Source organism: Engystomops pustulosus, chromosome 4 (genome assembly GCF_040894005.1).
Source record: "Engystomops pustulosus chromosome 4, aEngPut4.maternal, whole genome shotgun sequence".
Classification (NCBI taxonomy): Eukaryota; Metazoa; Chordata; class Amphibia; order Anura; family Leptodactylidae; genus Engystomops; species Engystomops pustulosus.
In genome coordinates this window covers 207,531,733-207,554,054 of record NC_092414.1, presented here as the reverse complement: position 1 = coordinate 207,554,054, position 22,322 = coordinate 207,531,733, and the positions used below count along the sequence as shown (strand labels likewise).

Below are 22,322 nucleotides of genomic sequence, written 5' to 3'. Positions count from 1 at the left end.
TCAATCGTTCAGCCTCCTAAAGACACCAACACAGTTGAAAAGAGGAGGGCAAAGTCGCCTATCATTGTAGGAAGATTCTGTAGGAAGATTCTTTGAGTCCTGTCTGGTGAACTTCATTCTGGGGTGATGGCCTGGGTGCCCACAGAGAGGGCTCCGAGTGTCGCCTCTGGCACCAGTGCCATAGGTTCACCACCACCGACCTATAGGGTCTTACATGCTCCCCAGCACCACCACTTGTATTCTCCCCCTATATGTACAGACTCCCAACCACAGAAAAACATTAGGAGGCTCCGGCTTGAACGGTCACAGGCAATAGCAAGTAGTCAGGGCTTGTAAGCTAAAAACCTGGCGTACAAGCCAGTCTCTCCACTACAGACTTCACCACTCCACCTAAAGACTCCCACAAACTGTGTGTTTACAACATACATGTGCAGCATCCCCCACCGGGGCCTAGCCTTTTCTTGGGGCCTGGAGGCAGCCAGGGCCCGGAATACCGGAGTGCCTGGCAGTTGCGGCCTAGGCACACTGTGGTCACGGTGCTTGGTATGGGGAGCAGAGGGCTGTCCTACAGCCTGGCAGGTCTCCAGCAGGTGGTGTGTGCAAGAAATATGGAGGGAGAGGCTGTGGTACTGGTTCTCCCTGGGGCACCCCCTGAGTGTCTGTAGTCCCTAGGTAATGGATGGGGGAGTCCGTGGTGGTAAACAGCCGTATCCAGGGATCAGACGGCCTGAACCCTGAGACCATGCAGCCTGACTGACTGCTAAGATCTAAGACCATGTGCTTCCACCCAGCAGAGATTTTTCTACTCCCCTGGTCAGGTGGTAGCACCTCTCCAATCACACTCCAGCTAACAATACAGCCACATCATTGGATAATCATTTACTCCAATTTAACTGTTGCATTTCCAGGCAGTATCTACAGCTGCAATTACATCAAGTTCTCCAAGCATTATCTGCTGGATGAGTTGCGCAGACTCACCATATAGATCCCATAGCTCCCAACCGTCCCGATTTTGACGGGACTTTCCCGTTTTTCGTACCCCTGCCCCGCGTCACGGGCAGCTATGATATTGTCACGGATTTCCCCCCCAGGTACCGCTGTGTCCCGGCGCTGTGTCCGCATAGTAAATACTTTGAAAGTCTGAACTCACAGTACAGAATGGCTTCTACAGACATCGGGAGGGAATCCTTTTCAGAGAAGTGTCGGGCTTAGCGCAGAACAGGGACCACGTCATCAGCTTCAGATCACCATCTGTCCATATATGGTCACTGCATCTCCTAGGCTTCCCCAGAGCAGACATCGGGAGGGAATCCTTTTCAGAGAAGTGTCGGGCTTAGCGGAGAGAGCAGGGACCACGTCATCAGGTCAGATCAGTATCTGTACATATATGGTCACTGCATCTCCTAGGGTTCCCCAGAGCAGACATCGGGAGGGAATCCTTTTCAGAGAAGTGTCGGGCTTAGCGGAGAGAGCAGGGACCACGTCATCAGGTCAGATCAGTATCTGTACATATATGGTCACTGCATCTCCTAGGGTTCCCCAGAGCAGACATCGGGAGGGAATCCTTTTCAGAGAAGTGTCGGGCTTAGCGCAGAGCAGGGACCACGTCATCAGCTTCAGATCTGTCCATATATGGTCACTGCATCTCCAGAGCAGACATCGGGAGGGAATCCTTTTCAGAGAAGTGTCGGCTTAGTGGAGAGAGCAGGGACCACGTCATCAGCTCAGATCAGTATCTGTCCATATATGGTCTCCAGGTCTTCCCCAGACACAAGCTCTTTATATAATTAAATTACATAAAGTTTTGGCCAGGCTGAGATTCGAACCTGGGACCCTCTGCACCATAGACAGGAGCCTAACTAACTGAGCTATAAGCCCAGTGATACAGAGCTGAGGATTTCTGGTAACTAAGAAGTGTTATCTGCCATTTACACTGTGACACAGACTAATGCACTGATATATAGAGAGGGATCTTCTCAGAGGTTATTATTGTAATTATTGAGACTATTATTATTATTATTATTATTATTATAAATTTTATTATTATGGAGATGATTATTAATAATGGTAAAAATAATAATAATCATCTCAATAATAATAATAATAATAATAGTCTCAATAATTACAATAATCTGAGAAGATCCCTCCCTATATACCAAGGCAGTATATAGTTCTTAGTTACCAAAATTCTCCACTTGTTAATCACTGAGGTTATAGCTCAGTGGGTTGAGGCGCTGTGTTATTATTGTACATGGACACTGCAGGTTCTGGGTTCAAATCCCAAAGAGGATAATTTTTTTTTTTTTTTTAAATTATGATTTTTATTATTTTTAATATGGCTAAAATTTGGGGCGTGGCCAGGGAGTGATTGGGGGTGTGGCTTAGGGGGATCGCGCGTGCCGCCATTTTGTCCCTCTTTCCTTTTCCCAAATGTTGGGAGGTATGTATAGATCCTGACAGGGAGAGGGTGCTATTCGCAACTACCACCGGCCTATGCATGTTGCACATGATGTATACATGTTGTATACAGACAATGGGGAGGTAGGACAGCAATCCTTCTTGCAGAGTGAATCAATCTATGGTGGTGCCCGCGGCCAAAGTTTCTGATGCCGGAAACCAGGAATAAGCAATCTTGAAGGAGGGAGCCACAGCACCAGAGGTCAAAATTCAAAAGGATTTATTTACAAGTGCATCCAAACAGGATGAGCGCGACGTTTCGATTCACAATGAATCTTTATCAATGAATCTTGATAAAGATTCATTATGAATCGAAACGTCGCGCTCATCATGTTTGGATGCACTTGTAAATAAATCCTTTTGAATTTTGACCTCTGGTGCTGTGGCTCCCTCCTTCAAGATTACATGTTGTATACTCCACTACCCCTAGATCCCCCTCCCCACCACCACTGCCAAAAGACTCCGCTACATTACCACCTTTAGGCTCCTCCACCAGTTACAGACCCCGCCACCAACTATAGACTACCGCTACCACCTATAGATATCCCCCAAAACCTACAGACAACCAATGCCTATAGTGACACATCACTACTTCTCAATGTCACCAGTTATTTAATCTCCATCTTACCTATATACTACTATATAGGCTCTCCCCACTACCTGTAGCCTCCCTTAGGGTAGCCTACTTATGGAGGACGTATATATGGCCGACGTATATATGGCCGATATACGTCCCCCATAGAAGGCAATGGGCGCACGGCGCCCTACGGGAGCGGTACGGTGCAGCACCGTCCTATCTTTTGCCGTAATACCCGTCCTATGGAGAGGGGCGGGGGTGAGCTGCGCTCACCTCCTCCTCCTCTCCCCGTGCACTGCCGTTGCCAGCTACGGTACGGTACGGGCGGGCAACGGCAGTGTGAATATAGCCTTAAAGTCACCTAAAAATTCTAAGCACCTCAGACTCCCCCCACTATCTGGCCTCTCACCAGCACCTATAGACTACCACCCCCATGTTACTAACTCTGTTCCTATAATTTAGGTGGCAGAACTCCTCGGTCCAGCACTTCAGTTTTACTCTGACTGATCTCCAAGGTTATCAGCGTTTTGGGTTTTGCCGCCTTTCTGTAAATGCCAAAAACTGCACTTGTATCCTGAGGTAAGTGACTCCATGGGGACTGCTGCGCAGAAAGACCCCATGTGTATAGGTGCCTGTCATCAGGATACGACACTGGGAGTCCACACAGAAAATATTACCACACAGTATGTATTAGTGTAACACCGGCGCCTATGGACAATGTATATGGGATGTATACATCCTTGAGGTGTCACCGCTGCCTATGTCTTCCAGCTGTCTGCCTTGGTTTGAGCTGTTCTACAAGCTTCTGAATAACATTACAGAGCACCTAGTGAAGGACCAGGTACTGTATGTCTCTGTGTATCCCTGCCTGTGCCCCTCCACCCTCTCACACTGCCTCTCACACAGGTCACTGAGGTGATGGACCTCCTGCAGGCTCTCTATGACCACCCTGTACCCCAGGTCAACACGTCCCTCAATGTAGAAATGGTAAGTGCCCAGCACATGGGAAAATGAACAGCCCGACAACATCCAATATCCTGTGATACTTCAAAATATACTATGTAAATATCATTGGATAGGTAGATAGCATAACATGTGTATTACCAGTATATGGAACTCCCCAGAGTTAGGCCATTATGAATCCATACTTGGCATTCAATGCTAAAGGGATGCAACAATGCTAAAGGGATGCAACATCCCCCTTACCGGGGCCTGACCTAATGGCGTGGGGGAAGCTGGATTCCCCTGGTACCTGAGTGTCTGGATTTAGTGTGGCCTAGGACTGACTTGGTCATGGTCGCTTGGTCCAGGTGGAACAGGCCTTGTCCATGCCGGGTTGGTGTCCAGCAGGCGGTTTGCAAGAAGAGGGAGAAGCTGCGGTATGGTGTAACTAGTTCTCCCTGGGGCACTCCTGATGTATGTGTGCATAAAGTATCCCAGGATACATGGTAGAGGGGAGGCCCTTGATCTTAGCGGCAGCCAGGGATCACACGTAGACAAGAGATGTAGAACATCAACTCACAGTTCCTTTATTCCAGAACTCAAACACAGCAATGGCAACAGGCCAAGGTAAAAGTCCCATAGGTCTAAGTGTAAAGTAGCTGGTTGGATAATGCCTGGCAAAGGATGTTCACAGCCCAGTTTCAGTAGCTTTTGGGCTGGAGAAGTTTGGGTCTGCTTTAGCAGCAATCGTAGGCAGGTTCTAGTAGACCCACCCTTTATTTTTGTGCAGTGCCGCTTGTTTTTTATTTATATCTACGACATAGATAGATAAATAGAAATATACTTGATCACTGTTATTCAGCTTGAGAAAGACTCACTGTTTACAGCCGAAACGTTGCTCATACACATGGAATAAATCTACAAAGGTATTGCTTCTTATAAAGTGGTGTGCTGTATGTTTTTCATTTTTGATAAAAAAAAATATAGATAGAGAGATATGTTCTATATACAGGGTCGGCTCCAGGTCTCAGTAGGCCCCTGGATGTAGGCTCACGTGGCGACATTAACAATGAACTCTCCTGTTCCCTAAAATATTCCATAGTTTATCACCCCAAACAAAAATAACACTCATGGTTATTTTTAATAAAGCCCCCCTCACCCCCTATTGATTCATTAGGTACAGCCTTATATGGGACCCCCAGCAGCTCTGGGCCCTGACACATGCCCGGGTATGCACTTTTATTTTTGGCCCAGTCTCAGAATACATTTGTCTTTCTATTCACAGTTTTCACATCTTGTGGTTCCGGATCCTACGAGACTTCCATCAATACCAGAAAACGTGAGTCCCCTTTGTGGCCTGTGGTCCTGTCCCGTCATCCCGGGCTCTGCTGGTGACCACAGATGAGGAGATGACTTTAGGAGGGTACTGTACTTGCTGTTATTACATCTATTTCCCCATTACGTATAGTAACCTCCTTTATCTCCAGAGAAACCTGACAGAGTTCCTGGTGGCCGTGCAGGTGGACACTATGCTGCAGCTCTACGCCAGCCTCCTGTGTGAGAGACGCATCCTCATCACATCTAGTAAACTCAGTACTGTAAGTGGGACCATCCGGTAACCTGGCTCATATGTAACACTTGTGGGAGATAAGATGATGACAGGATGGAGGTAGTAGTAGTAGTAGACATAGAGAGGCTGGAGGCTTTTATCCTCCTCTGGGCCCTGTTCAGGTTGTGTTGTTGTGACATGGCCCTCACCTCACCACCCTCACCTCATAGCCTTATATCACTGCCCTCACATCACTGCCCCTCACCTCACTGCCCCCTACATCACTGCCCTCACCTCACTGCCCCCTACATCACTGCCCTCACCTCACTGCCCCCTACATCACTGCCCTCACCTCACTGCCCCCTACATCACTGCCCTCACCTCACTGCCCCCTGCATCACTACCCTCACCTCACTGCCCCCTACATCACTGCCCTCACCTCACTGCCCCCTACATCACTGCCCTCACCTCACTGCCCCCTACATCACTGCCGCTCACCTCACTGCCCCCTACATCACTGCCCTCACCTCACTGCCCCCTACATCACTGCCCTCACCTCACTGCCCCCTACATCACTTCCCTTCGCCTCACTGCCCCCTACATCACTTCCCTCCCTCACTGCCCCTTACCTCACTGCCCCCTACATCACAACCCTTACATCATTGCCCCTCATCTCACTGCCCCCTACATCACTGCCCTCCCTCACTGCCCCTTACCTCACTGCCCCTTACATCACCGCCCCTCACCTCACTGCCCCCTACATCACTGCCCCCTACATCACTGCCCCTACATCACTGCCCCCTACATCACTACCCTCACCTCACTGCCCCCTACATCACTACCCTCACCTCACTGCCCCCTACATCACTGCCCCTACATCACTACCCTTACATCACTGCCCCTCACCTCACTGCCCCCTACATCACTGCCCTCCCTCACTGACCCCTTACATCACTGCCCCTCACTTCACTGCCCCTACATCACTGCCCCCTACATCACTACCCTCACCTCACTGCCCCCTACATCACTACCCTCACCTCACTGCCCCCTACATCACTACCCTCACCTCACCACCCCCTACATCACTGCCCCTACATCACTACACTCACCTCACTGCCCCCTACATCACTGCCCCTCACCTCATTGCCCCTCACCTCACTGCCCTCACCTTACTGCCCCTTGATCAGTACCCTCACCTTACTGCCCCTCACCTCGCTGCCCCCTACATCACTGCCCCTCACCTCACTGCCCCCTGCATCACTACCCTCACCTTACTGCCCCTTGATCAGTACCCTCACCTTACTGCCCCTCACCTCACTGCCCCCTACATCACTACTCTCACCTCACTGCCCCCTACAACACTACCCTCGCATCACTACCCCCTACATCACTGCCATCTACATCACTACCCTCACCTCACTGCCCTCACCTCACTGCCCCCTACATCATTCACCTCACCACCCCCTACATCACTGCCCCTACATCACTACTCTTACATCACTGCCCCCTACATCACTGCCCTCCCTCACTGCCCCTTACCTCACTGCCCCCTACATTACTACCCTCACCTCACTGCCCCCTACATCACTACCCTCACCTCACTACCCCCTACCTCACTGCCCCATACATCACTGCCCCTACATCACTGCCCCCTACATCACTACCCTCATCTCACTGCCCCCTACATCACTACCCTCACCTCACTGCCCCCTACATCACTGCCCCTCACCTCACTGCCCCCTACATCACTGCCCCCTACATCACTACCCTCATCTCACTGCCCCCTACATCACTACCCTCACCTCACTACCCCCTACCTCACTGCCCCATACATCACTGCCCCTACATCACTGCCCCCTACATCACTACCCTCACCTCACTGCCCCTCACCTCACTGCCCCCTACATCACTGCCCCTACATCACTGCCCCCTACATCACTACCCTCACCTCACCACCCCCTACATCACTACCCTCACCTCACTGCCCCCTACATCACTGCCCCTACATCACTGCCCCCTACATCACTACCCTCACCTCACTGCCCCCTACATCACTGCCCCTCACCTCACTGCCCCCTACATCACTGCCCCTACATCACTACCCTCACCTCACTGCCCCCTACATCACTGCCCCTCACCTCACTGCCCCCTACATCACTACCCTCACATCACTGCCCCTTCATCAGTACCCTCACCTTACTGCCCCTTGATCAGTACCCTCACCTTACTGCCCCTCACCTCACTGCCCCCTACATCACTTCTCTCACCTCACTGCCCCCTACATCACTACCCTCACTTCACTTCCCTCACTTCACTGCCCCTCACCTCACTGCCCCTCACCTCACTGCCCCTCACAGCACTGCCCCTCACCTCACTGCCCCTCACCTCACTGCCCCTCACCTCACTACTCTCACCTCACTGCCCCCTACATCACTGCCCCTTACCTCACTGCCCCTTACCTCACTGCCCCTTACCTCACTGCCCCTTACCTCACTGCCCCCTACATCACTGCCCCTCACCTCACTGCTCCTCACTTCACTGCCCCTCACCTCACTGCCCCTCACCTCACTGCCCCTCACCTAACTGCCCCTCACCGCACTGCTCCTCACACCTTACTGCCCCTCACCTCACTGCCCCTCACCCCACTGCCCCTCACACCTTACTGCCCCTCACCTCACTGCCCCTCACCTCACTGCCCTCACCTCACTGCCCTCACCTCACTGCCCCTCACCCCACTGCCCCCCACCCCACTGCCCCTCAACTCACTGCCCCTCACCTCACTACCCCCTACATCACTGCCCTCACCTCACTGCCCTCACCTCACTGCCCTCACCTCACTGCCCCTCACCTCACTGCCCCTCACCTCACTGCCCCTCACCTCACTGCCCCTCACCTCACTGCCCCTCACCTCACTGCCCCTCACACCTTACTGCCCCTCACCTCACTGCCCCTCACCTCACTGCCCCTCACCTCACTGTCCCTCACCTCACTGTCCCTCACCTCACTGCCCCTCACCTCACTGCCCCTCACCTTACTGCCCCTCACCTCACTGCCCCTCACCTCACTGCCCTCACCTCACTGCCCCTCACCCCACTGCCCCTCACCTCACTGCCCCTCACACCTCACTGCCCCTCACACCTCACTGCCCCTCACACCTCACTGCCCTCACCTCACTGCCCCTCACCCCACTGCCCCTCACCCCACTGCCCCTCACCTCACTGCCCCTCACACCTCACTGCCCCTCACACCTCACTGCCCTCACCTCACTGCCCCTCACCTCACTGCCCCTCACACCTTACTGCCCCTCACACCTCACTGCCCTCACCTCACTGCCCCTCACCTCACACCTTACTGCCCCTCACCTCACTGCCCCTCACCTCACTGCCCCTCACCCCACTGCCCCTCACCTCACTGCCCCTCACACCTCACTGCCCCTCACACCTCACTGCCCTCACCTCACTGCCCCTCACCTCACTGCCCTCACCTCACTGCCCCTCACACCTTACTGCCCCTCACACCTCACTGCCCTCACCTCACTGCCCCTCACCTCACACCTTACTGCCCCTCACCTCACTGCCCCTCACCTCACTGCCCCTCACACCTCACCGCCCCTCACACCTCACTGCACTCAATCTTCTGGTAGACTCCCCTTAGCTCCAGGTTGTCCTTCCTCCTCCTGTCACTCCACCTCAGGTGACAGATCTTCTCCCACCATTTTGCACTGAGTAACTCCTCACTGTGCTTTTCATCTGAACCTTTTCTGGAACCTTCTGGAGAAGTAGCCAGACAGGAGCAATTACCTCAGCCCAATCTGTAACACCTAAAAACAGTCACTAGGTGTCAGCATAACACACTATGTATGAAAACACAGTCCTGGGGGGGAGATACAGACCTTCTGTGATATCTAGAAGTCTAAGTATTGTAAATCCTTCCACCATCAGCCATCCACCCTTCTGATTTGTGCCCTGAGATTTATGAAACAGTTGCTCCAGACATTCCCCCTCCCCTCTCCGTAGACTATAAACGTTTTAATGCCAAAAGTAGGAGTAGGTCTGTACATGTATATGTGTTACAGTCTACATACTAAGCCAACATGCCATGACTGGTGGGTGCGAGAAGAAGTTGTGTCCCCAACTGAGCAATCTGATAAGCAGACCAGGACAGAAGGCTAACAAACATGTAAGGACCAGGACACAGTATAAGGCCATGGAGCTAGAGAACAGAGGAGAAGTAATGGAGACTCTCAGTCAGACTGGGTGTATACTTAGCTTAGTCGTATAGTACATCTACAACACTATGGGAGTATGGGTGATATATAGAGACTGTGGGGGTCATTTACTAAGGGCCCGAATCGCTTTTTTTCGTCGGGTTTCTCGAATATTACCAATTTGCTCAGTTTTTCACTGAATTGCCCCGCGTTTTTGGCACGTGATCGGATTGTGGGGCATCGGTGCCAGCATGCACACCATGGAAATCGAGGGGCGCGGAAAACCCGACAGATTCGGAAAAAACGCGGAATTAAAAAAAAAGTGTCGCTTGACACTCGCTTACCTGCACCCAGCAACGGATGGTGAACTTCAGTAAACTATGGTGGACTTCAGCGCCGCAGCGACACCTGGTGGACATCGGGCGCACTACCTTAGTGAACCGCCGGAAGACTCGAGTCCTTGGATGAGAACGCGCCGCTGGATCGCGACAGGACCGGGTAAGTAAATCTGCTCCTGTGTGTATACTTAGCTGGGTCATGTAGTCCATCTAGGACAGTATGGGTGATATATAGAGACTGTGGGTCAGATTTACTTACCCGGTCCTGTCGCGATCCGGCGTGTTCTCAGTCGAGGATTCGGGTCTTCTGGCGATTCACTAAGGTAGTGGGCCCGATGTCCACTAGGTATCGCTGCTGCGCTGAAGTCCGTCAGAGTTCACTGGAGTTCACCATCCTTTTTTTTTCCGAATCGTTCCCCCCCCCCCCCCCTCTGATTTCCGTTGCGTGCATGCCGGCGCTGATGCGCCAAAAACCCGGGGCAATTCGGCGCAAATCAGAAAAAGACGAAAAAAAGCGATTCGGGCCCTTAGTAAATGACCCCCTGTGTGTATACTTAGCTGGGTCGTGTAGTTGATCTGGTGACACACACAGGGATGGTTGGAGGATGACCTGTGTGTCCTCTCTGCAGCTCACCGCCTGTGTCCATGCCTCTGCGGGGCTCCTGTATCCCATGTACTGGCAGCACATCTACATCCCTACACTCCCGCCTCACCTCCTGGACTACTGCAGGTGGGTCCATACATCAGGCTGTGTGTCCGGATGTTACTACTTCTCCAGCCTAACCTGTCTATGTTCCTCCTCAGCGCCCCCATGCCCTTCCTGATTGGGGTTCACAGCAGTTTAATAGAGGTAAGTCATTTTTCAGACATCAAAATCATAGCTAATAATTCGAAAATAGAGATGTTATTAACTTGTAAGCTCTTGTAAGCCGGGCCCTCACTCTTGTGTAAAGCGCTACGGTATTTGATGGCGCTATATAAAGACTATTATTATTACCTTCCTTCACAGCAGGTGAATCCTGCCATCCTGGAAGATGTGGTTGTATTTGACATGGACACAAATATCTTGGAGACCCCATTTCAGGATCTGGAGAATCTGCCCCAGCATGTGGTAAGGCCAGCGGGTATTGTATGCCATTACATATACCCTCCACAGCGCCCACACATATAGTCCAGTAGTAATACTGGGGGAGATTTATCACTGCTTCCACGCCAGAAACGCTGAAATAATCGCAAATTCCTTCCCACTGCAAGAGTTGGTGATTATTATTGTGACCAGGCCGCCTCCACATCATGTGGGCATGGAGGGGGCGCAAAGAGGGTGGCAGAGCGGGCAGGCTCTGCTGGAGAAGTAGGTGGGCACAGGACAGGCCTGTGTAGGTGTTTATACAAAACTATGTCAGACATGGCCTAGTTTTGCCCGGCAGCCGCACCATCCGACGGATACATCAAGGGGGGGCTGGACTTTATCATACGTCAGCATATGATAAATCCCCCCCCCCCCCCAATTTATATAGATAAGTGACTAATAACCCTGTACAGAATGCAGTGTTTCCAGTACTTATTGCACCCTACAGTACAAGGATAACACACAGTGATGTCACAGTACAGGGATAATATACACAGTGATGTCACAGTACAGGGATAATATACACATTGATGTCACAGTACAGGGATAATACACACAGTGACGTCACAGTACAGGGGTAATACACACAGTGATGTCACAGTACAGGGATAATATACACAGTGATGTCACAGTACAGGGATAATATACACAGTGATGTCACAGTACAGGGATAATACACACAGTGATGTCACAGTACAAGGATAACACACAGTGATGTCACAGTACAGGGATAATACACACAGTGATGTCACAGTACAAGGATAACACACAGTGATGTCACAGTACAGGGATAATATACACAGTGATGTCACAGTACAGGGATAATATACACAGTGATGTCACAGTACAAGGATAACACACAGTGATGTCACAGTACAGGGATAACACACAGTGATGTCACAGTACAGGGATAATACACACAGTGATGTCACAGTACAGAGAATACACAGTGATGTCACAGTACAAGGATAACACACAGTGATGTCACAGTACAGGGATAATACACACAGGGGGTCATTTACTAAGGGCCCGATTCGCGTTTTCCCGACGTGTTACCCGAATATTTCCGATTTGCGCCGATTGTACCTGAATTGCCCAGGGATTGTGGCGCACGCGATCGGATTGTGGCGCATCGGCGCCGGCATGCGCGCGACGGAAATCGGGGGGCGTGGCTGAACGAAAACCCGACGTATTCGGAAAAACCGCCGCATTTAAAATCCGAAAAAGTGTCGCTTGGGGAGCGCTTACCTTCACCTGGTCCGAGGTGGTGCATTCCGGCGCGATGAGATGACTTTCAGCGCAGCAGCGCCACCTGGTGGACGGCGGAAGAACTACATTCATAAATCCCGGCCGGACCCGAATCCAGAGCAGAGAATGCGCCGCTGGATCGCGACTGGATCGGGTAAGTAAATGTGCCCCACAGTGATGTCACAGTACACGGATAATGCACACAGCGATGTCACAGCACAGGGATAATACAGACAGTGATGTCACAGTACAGGGGTAATACACACAGTGATATCACAGTACAGGGATAATGCACACAGCGATGTCACAGTACAGGGATAATACACACAGTGATGTCACAGTACAGGGATAATATACACAGTGATGTCACAGTACAGAGATACTGCACACAGTGATGTCACAGTACAGGGATAACACACAGTGATGTCACAGTACAGGGATAATACACACAGTGATGTCACAGTACAGGGATAACACACAGTGATGTCACAGTACAGGGATAACGCATACAGTGATGTCACAGTACAGAGATACTACACACAGTGATGTCACAGTACAGGGATAATACACACAGTGATGTCACAGTACAAGGATAACACACAGTGATGTCACAGTACAGGGATAATATACACAGTGATGTCACAGTACAGGGATAATACACACAGTGATGTCACAGTACAGGGATAATGCACACAGTGATGTCACAGTACAGGGATAATACACACAGTGATGTCACAGTACAAGGATAACACACAGTGATGTCACAGTACAGGGATAACACACAGTGATGTCACAGTAGAGGGATAATACACACAGTGATGTCACAGTACAAGGATAACACACAGTGATGTCACAGTACAGGGATAACACACAGTGATGTCACAGTACAGGGATAATACACACAGTGATGTCACAGTACAGAGAATACACAGTAATGTCACAGTACAAGGATAACACACAGTGATGTCACAGTACAGGGATAATACACACAGTGATGTCACAGCGCACGGATAATGCACACAGCTATGTCACAGTACAGGGATAATACACACAGTGATATCACAGTACAGGGATAATGCACACAGCGATGTCACAGTAAAGGGATAATACACACAGTGATGTCACAGTACAGGGATACTACACACAGTGATGTCACAGTACAGGGGATAATACACACAGTGATGTCACAGTACAGGGATAATATACACAGTGATGTCACAGTACAGAGATACTACACACAGTGATGTCACAGTATAGGGATAACACACAGTGATGTCACAGTACAGGGATAATACACACAGTGATGTCACAGTACAGGGATAACACATACAGTGATGTCACAGTACAGAAATTCTACACACAGTGATGTCACAGTACAGGGATAACACACAGTGATGTCACAGTACAGGGATAACACACAGTGATGTCACAGTACAGGGATAAAACACACAGTGATGTCACAGTACAGGGATAATACACACAGTGATGTCACAGTACAGGGATAACACATACAGTGATGTCACAGTACAGAGATACTACGCACAGTGATGTCACAGAACAGGGATAATACACACAGTGATGTCACAGTACAGAGAATACACAGTGATGTCACAGTACAGGGATACTACACACAGTTATGTCACAGTACAGGGATAAAACACACAGTGATGTCACAGTACAGAGATAATACACACAGTGATGTCACAGTACAGGGATAATACACACAGTGATGTCACAGTACAGGGATAATACACATAGTGATGTCACAGTACAGGGGTAATACACACAGTGATGTCACAGTACAGGGATAATACACACAGTGATGTCACAGTACAGGGATAATACACACAGTGATGTCACAGTACAGAGATAATACACACAGTGATGTCACAGTACAGGGATAATACACACAGTGATGTCACAGTACAGGGATAATACACACATAACCTGTATAATGCAAATGATTGTGGTCCACATACTAAAAATGCACATAGTGACACCATTTTATGATTCCCCTGACGAATCCTGACCCACGGGCGATACGCGTGGGGTCCTTTCTCCCACATCCTCGTACTGCCCACTACTAGGTAATATTCTATTTGCTGTATTTTGATTCCTTTTGGCACTCTACACTGCTTTGGTATTACGTCTGTAGTTACTTATACATGGTGATTTGTTGCTGAGATTATCTTATTGGCTTTGGATGTTTTTACCATTGCAGTGTTGTATTTATATATTCCTAATTTTTGATTACTGTGACCCGGGTTTATGTATGGTGGTCTGCCACTATTTTTAACTGTTTTTAATGCTGATTACATTTAATAAAGTTTATACCATTTGTATACTCACCCGCTTTGTTCTTTTTGAGTAGCTTGAGATATAAAATACTCATAGCCCAACCCAGCCTCTGGTCCCCGGAGCCTTGTGTATGACAATACTCATACTCATGTGCCTCTGGTCCCCGGAGCCTTGTGTATGACAATACTCATACTCATGTGCCTCTGGTCCCCGGAGCCTTGTGTATGACAATACTCATACTCATGTGCCTCTGGTCCCCGGAGCCTTGTGTATGACAATACTCATACTCATGTGCCTCTGGTCCCCGGAGCCTTGTGTATGACAATACTCATACTCATGTGCCTCTGGTCCCCGGAGCCTTGTGTATGACAATACTCATACTCATGTGCCTCTGGTCCCCGGAGCCTTGTGTATGACAATACTCATACTCATGTGCCTCTGGTCCCCGGAGCCTTGTGTATGACAATACTCATACTCATGTGCCTCTGGTCCCCGGAGCCTTGTGTATGACAATACTCATACTCATGTGCCTCTGGTCCCCGGAGCCTTGTGTATGACAATACTCATACTCATGTGCCTCTGGTCCCCGGAGCCTTGTGTATAACAATACTCATACTCATGTGCCTCTGGTCCCCGGAGCCTTGTGTATAACAATACTCATACTCATGTGCCTCTGGTCCCCGGAGCCTTGTGTATGACAATACTCATACTCATGTGCCTCTGGTCCCCGGAGCCTTGTGTATGACAATACTCATACTCATGTGCCTCTGGTCCCCGGAGCCTTGTGTATGACAATACTCATACTCATGTGCCTCTGGTCCCCGGAGCCTTGTGTATGACAATACTCATACTCATGTGCCTCTGGTCCCCGGAGCCTTGTGTATGACAATACTCATACTCATGTGCCTCTGGTCCCCGGAGCCTTGTGTATGACAATACTCATACTCATGTGCCTCTGGTCCCCGGAGCCTTGTGTATGAGGTGGATGTGACAGTGTATCAGTGTAATTCTCTATCTCTTTCCCAGGTCTCGCTGCTGAAACTACGCCTGACAAAGCAGTCAGCACTAATGGGTGATGGGGTCTCACGCGCCTTCCTCAGCGCCCAAGCCCTGCTCTTTGGGAGCTACAGGGAGGCCCTCATCTGTACACCGGTAGGTGCCACCTCATAGGTTTTACCACAAATATATGTAGGAAATTTGGGGACCGGAAGAGCATTGGGTTCCTAGAGAGTCCCAGTAATGGCCGTGTAATAGTGACATTACAGACAATACCATGGCACACAATGAAGACCAGAGAGAAAACTGTAATGGAATCAGCACAGCAGCAGCTATTAAAGGGAAATCATCCGAAAATAGGGAATATTACATTACATGCTTTAAAGGAATGTTTTGAGTGTCAGGACCCCCATGATTTGCATAGCAGCGGACCGCAAGTCTATTTAAGACTTCGACATCCCATATAAATGAATGGAGAGCAGGACAAGGTCTACAGGGTATCACCAATGATTCTGCACTATATGGCAGTTTCCTTACTGGATGGTGGTAGTATGTGGGTACAGCATGGACGTTCCTGGTGAGCCCACCCCCCTCTCCCACCTGAATATGGGTGTCGGGGAGAAATGTACATCGGCAGGAGCTGGCATTGGCTGCTGCCACTGAATGTGGCGTTCCCCCAGTGATGTCACTGTCCTAATATGGACAGTGACATGACCAGGTCCTCCCTCCCGCTGAGCGATGTATGCACTCGGTGGGGCTGGGGGATGGATGCCATACGCTGCATCCGCTACCCATAACTGTACATTGCCTCCACTTGCCATGTCCTTCCATCCTGCAGGACATATAGTGGCCACACAGAACAACTATGCCTCCATCTGCCACTGATTGTCAATGTATATGCTAAGCGTATACGTTGGGTGCTTTCCCAGCGTACACAATAAACATGGTGTGAACCCAGCCTTATATGCAGGAGCTGCCTGTCATCTTAGGCTGCTTTCACACAGCCATACGTGGCAGCGGTATACACAGCGTCTAGCATACGGCCACCATAGTACCGTTACCATAGCCGCAAAAAAGATTGAGGGTGCTCGATCTTTGGCCGTGAGATCCTCCATGTGGCACTGCTTCCATTGGTGGCCGGATATCGGTCCCCATTGCCACCTATGGCGCATGGTGCACAGAGAAATGTAGCACATGTCCTATATATCGCCGTGGTATGGCACCAGCTGCTGTCTTCTCTATGGATTGGGGAGGAGAGAGCCGCTCTCGCTTCTCCTCTCTACTGCACGCCTGGGCTAAGGCCATTCGTAAGACGTGTGTCTGAATGTACTCTTAGTGTGAAAGCAGCAATCTCTTTTCTCACTACCTGTGTCTTGTATATTCAGGGGGAGCCCATCTCTTTCTGTCAGGACACATTTCTGAGCCATAGATGCAGCTCTATGAGGACCTTCCTGCAGGACGCCGTGCACCTACAGCTCTTTACACAGGTCTGGACACTTACATTTACTGTATCACGGTGACAACTGCTGTATGAGAACTTCACCTGCACGCTAGTCCAATACAAGAAGACAATGTAATGTCAACCACAAGGTGGCGCTACAACTATTGCAGCCAAGATGACGGCATAGCCATTCACGTCTAAGCAAACTTTGGGAATAATTCCCATTATCAGAGCTGAGCTGTAATTATTTTGGGGACTATAGATAGAGACATATAAGTTTTATAGAGATGACACTTTCTCCTCTTAGTTCATTGACAATCGCCTGGAGAAGCTGAATTCTGGAGAAGAAGATTTCACAGACGTGTTTGAGGAGGAGGTGACTAACTGCGGCCTGTCAGGTACCATACACCTCGCATCTCCATCTTCACTGCAAGACGTTAGATTTCCTCAGATTGAAAGATGTATACGGGTTGTTTATAGTCTTATCAGGGGCAATGCCAGGGTAGCAAAGTTCCATTCTATATGTACTGAATTCCACTATCCCCTTTTCCCCTAACGCCCTTCACCCCGCACTTATATCACATACATTACATCTAATGATTTACAAGTTTTGCCGCCTCTGACAGCAGTTGTTCTTTTTCCTTCTTCTCCAACGGTCCAGGCCGCCATGACAGCTTCTTCCAGCCATGTACTGCCTTATAAAAATATATGCCACATAGTGTCCTTTATGTTAATAGTGCACGCAAGACAGTGCCTTCATTAGTAATAATAGTATATTGAAGAACATAGGATAGCACTACAGTTAAATATGGGGTAGGCTGGCATAGAGATAGATGGGGGGGCTATCCTTCTGTTGCCTATAACTTGATATATGCTGGCGTCAGTCACAGGAGATATAGGCTATATACATTTAATGGAAGGATCAGTGGGCAGGTTACCCCGTTATAGGAGGGGCTACATCTGAGGCAATGGGACGGGGTTAGAGGCAATCACTGACTTGACATGCCCAGGTTATATGTTTTGCTACTCATAGGTTTATGTTCATTTCTAGGAGCTTCCAAGTCCTATCAGCTGTGGCTGGAAAACCTCAAGGTAAAACCATCTGCATATTATTATAAAACATCTACTCTCAATTATTCTTTCCAATATTAATCTGAACTAATGAGTTTTGTTGTTTGGGATTATTCATTATCCTGTCTCCAGAAAGGAGGCGGCACACTGATCAATAACATGAAGAATCGCACCCATCCCACTGTAAAGAACATGCTCAGATATGTAAGTAATGGGGGAGCTGGTACGTTCAGGGGGCACTAAGTAGCATCCATTGTCATAATATATTAATCATATTTTTATAATGTTTTATTTTAGGCCAAGGGACAAGCAAAGACAAGTCTACAGGGAATGAAGAGACGTATCAAACACAAGGTGAGAATTCATCACCTGCAGGTCCATTCCCTTCTACATGACACAGACTGGACTCCAATGGTCTAATTCAGCCCCCAGTGTCATTGACATCCTTTTTCCTTTGCCAGCAATGTGTGTCTCAGTATCTTGACTTATATACCCTGTCAGGATCATCGGATGCAGCGAGTGGGTTCATTCAGAGGCGATGAATGTCCTACCCAAAACCACGAGAAACTGCAAAACCGATTGCCCATCACCCAGCACTTCGGACAAGTAAGTGACCTTCCCAGTCACACGATGATAGATTCTATAATATAGCCCCAATATCACAAGTGTTTAAGGGGGCGATAGGAACGCTTAGATGTGCCTGAATGAGGCTCAATAGTATGAACAGCTCCATAAATTTACTGATCACTTTTGTTTACAGTCTCGTCCCAGGAGACCAGGAAAAAAGTTTGCAGAAGGAGATAGCTGGGAAAGCCAAAAGTGAGTGAATCGTCCTGGAATTCCATAAATAATTCTTCGTAACACAGACGAGTCCATGTAAACCAAACACAATAAATTACATTGAATGTTAGAATCCAGTTTATATTAAAGGATAATGTCCTTTTTATAAGGGCCACAAGTGACGAGTACAATTATGGGTGACAATTCACCTGTAAGACTATTATAGAGGTTGTTTTTATTTTTGTGCTCAGGCCCCTCAGCCTACATAGTCTTTGGGGTTTCCGTATCCCTTTCATGTTATTTTCTCTCAGATATGGTGAAGAAGGAAAAGAGCAGGATCTGGGACCTGGGGAAGAGGACTTCCCTCTATTAGATGAGGGAATGGATCTTCTAAATGAAATCTTTGAAACCCTAAACACAAGGGCTCCAGATGAGGGACGTGCCTTATACGGTGCGCACAGCCTGGACTGCTTTAATCTAGACGACAGTCCATACTTCACACGGGTAAGAGGAAACATATATTCAATGAACTGTGAACTTCTATAACTTATTAACTTGCTCTTTAAACCCATTCCCTACAAGTATACCAAGGATGTATGGAAATAATTAATCTTTCTGCCCTCTAGTTCCAGTCTTTATGTGCACCGAGTGATGAGGACCTACAGCTCAGTTTGAGCCAACCAAGAAGTTCCAATCTCTGGTACCTACAAGAAGTGGACGAGGGGTCATCAGATTATAAAGAAGCGGAGGACTCCACATCTGAGAGCATGCAGATTATCTCAGAGAGCAGCGAATTCATGTCACCTATTCAGGAAGCCCCTCCAGAGACAAAACAGAACATTGCGACAATCATAGAGAACCATGAAGAGTCCTCCACAATTCCAGAGACCTCCACCAATTTCTCTCAGGTTACACCATCTGTTCCTCAAGCTAGTGTGCCAATTCCTTTGGTTAAACCAGAGGAAGAAATAGTTTCTCCATCTCCAGAGCCTGAAATTATAACTGTCCTGAAGAAAGAGTCCAAAGAGCAGAAAGATATTTTAGCTGTAAAGCCCAGACAGGTAACGAGAGTCACAAACACCCCAAGTGGAAGTCCCATCATTGTATCTGGATCAAGTGTCCGCTCTGCTGTCTCTCGTTTTCAGTCTGCTCCAATTGACCCAAGATTGGTATGGACTGGGACCAAGAAAGAATCCATAGAGGCGCCACGAGTAGCTGGCCATGCTTGGTCGTTTAACACATCAAGACCCGTCTCACAAACCTTCTGTAGTCCAAAAGGGAGCACCTCCACTTATAATACTCGTCCAGTTTTCCTCAGGACTCAGAGCACACCAAAGCTTACTGTCCCCAAAAGTCCCACATCAGACGCCCCTACACCCATTGCCGAGTTACATATCGATACTGGGAATGAGCATCCAAGCAAAGTTCTACCTCCGCAACCCATCAACTTGAACACCTCTGTTCCCAAAGTTTCGGAGTTGAAGAAAAAATTTGAAACCTAAAACGTTGTGTTATCAAGACAAGGGCTCTGGTTTCTAAAATACTCACCACAAAATGCCTTATAGACAGATACTGACCAGGTGTTACAGAACTACAACTCCCAGCATGCAACATGTTGAGTGTTATATTTGAAAGAAAAAGAGAAAAAAAGTTGGAGACCATATTTGTAATAGATGTCCAGGACTTCTTCATCCGAGCATGGTACCTACCGCACCCAGACTATGTCCTTAAGCCAATACTGGTTGGGATTGAACTATAATCCTAGACACAACCCACAGATTGTTGTGGCGCTGTGAGTGGAGGAATACAACCATGGCTTTCTCATCCTATACAAGTTTCTGCTAGTTTGGTACCAAATACTTAAAAAGTTGTTCGTTTTGTAAAAACTTCCAGTGAAACATTTAAATATTCAGCCACGATTCAATGAATTAATGATGACAATCTGTGGCCACGCTCCAGATACACCCAAGTACAACAGTGACAGCCTAAAGGCCGAGCTTACAGGCTTCACAAATCAGGATCTAACAGATAGACTGGACTGGTTGCCCATAACAACCAAACAGAACGCAGCATTGATGCTCTGAAAAATAAAAGCTGTTCTGTGATTGGTTACTATAGACAAGAGGATGAAGTAGAGGAAGAAGGACTAATCTTTATAGAGGAATGTAGATATGAGGGGTCCCCTAGTTTCAGTTTAGGTCCTGTCATGTGACCCAGACATATTGCCGGCCGAACAACCAATCTGGCAAACTTATGCCTCTTGCTACTAGCCATGGCCATGACCAGGGAGAAGTGGACCACCCCTGCCAATCATGGCCACAGCTAGTAGCTTGGAGTGTCAATTTGCTGGATTGTCTGTTCTCCTCTCTAGAGTAATGTACATTTATTATCCACTTACTTGGATCAAAGACACCTTTCATGGCCCCTCTGTTCCCAATAAATGTATTTCACTCTCTGACTTCTCCCTTGCTAACCTGTTTCACCTAAATTAAGACATCACCAAAAATAAGACCTAGTACAATTTTGTTCAGGCTTAGAAATATAAGGCCTCCCCTGAAAATAAGACCTAGCGGCAGTCATTGCAGCGTTTCCCCCCATACCATATATATATGTATATATATATAAGTATATGGAAATCTTTTAGATGCTGCAGAAGGTTGTGACATGGGGAATAATTCATGGAAGTAAATCACTGACTCTTGTGCTGCAAATGTCATACCAGCAACTACCAGGATAAGAAGGGTCATTTATGGGAAGTGCTTTTACTAAACACGTGAGATTGTGGCCAATGATTCTAATAGAAATGGAGTCACAAGAAATACAGCATGATAATATAAGAGACTGTCATATTTTTGGGGAAACAGGGTATTAAGAGACTCTGAGGTATCACATAGAAGTCTATCCTGAGGGCAGGGGCAACAGCGAGTCGCAGCAGCTAGGTTTAACATCTCAGATAACGGCACATGACTGGCTGCAGAGGGGAAAACCTACATCATACTATTGATTTATGTAAAGTTTGGTAAAATATAAGGTACACTTATAATATTGTAGTGTTTATCCCATAGGATCTTGTCCTGATGAGACTTTCAGGTGTATTTGATACGTAGATAAGTTTGAAGTGAATAAAATATTGATATATTCATTATGGCCACTAGGTGTCATACAAGCACGGCCTACTGGTATTGCTTTCCTGCGTGTTGCAATCCCAGCATAATCAGCAATGTCATCTTCATATTAGCTGGAGGAGAGTTATAATGATTGATGGTTGTTCTGTTTTGTTGGAGACTAT

At 48.3% G+C, this 22,322-nt stretch overlaps 1 protein-coding gene across 2 annotated transcripts in view; it reads left to right on the top strand.

Annotated features, from left to right (window-relative positions):
- The window catches only part of DENND1C (DENN domain containing 1C), a 34,105-nt gene extending 12,617 nt beyond the window's left edge, over positions 1–21,488 (top strand). The window contains exons 5-22 of one of the 2 annotated variants that reach the window (XM_072149753.1): positions 3,497–3,613; positions 3,806–3,875; positions 3,941–4,021; positions 5,262–5,315; positions 5,464–5,574; positions 10,700–10,800; positions 10,875–10,920; positions 11,083–11,181; positions 15,772–15,897; positions 17,127–17,228; positions 17,490–17,580; positions 18,234–18,274; positions 18,386–18,457; positions 18,551–18,607; positions 18,755–18,859; positions 19,014–19,072; positions 19,345–19,537; positions 19,660–21,488. In XM_072149753.1, coding sequence (XP_072005854.1) covers positions 3,497–3,613; positions 3,806–3,875; positions 3,941–4,021; positions 5,262–5,315; positions 5,464–5,574; positions 10,700–10,800; positions 10,875–10,920; positions 11,083–11,181; positions 15,772–15,897; positions 17,127–17,228; positions 17,490–17,580; positions 18,234–18,274; positions 18,386–18,457; positions 18,551–18,607; positions 18,755–18,859; positions 19,014–19,072; positions 19,345–19,537; positions 19,660–20,535 — 2,401 coding nt within the window. In that variant the 3' untranslated portion in view covers positions 20,536–21,488. Of the gene's footprint in view, positions 1–3,496; positions 3,614–3,805; positions 3,876–3,940; positions 4,022–5,261; positions 5,316–5,463; positions 5,575–10,699; positions 10,801–10,874; positions 10,921–11,079; positions 11,182–15,771; positions 15,898–17,126; positions 17,229–17,489; positions 17,581–18,233; positions 18,275–18,385; positions 18,458–18,550; positions 18,608–18,754; positions 18,860–19,013; positions 19,073–19,344; positions 19,538–19,659 lie in introns of both variants that reach the window. The other variant, XM_072149752.1, reaches the window with a different exon arrangement.
- The last annotated feature ends 834 nt before the right edge of the window (positions 21,489–22,322 follow it).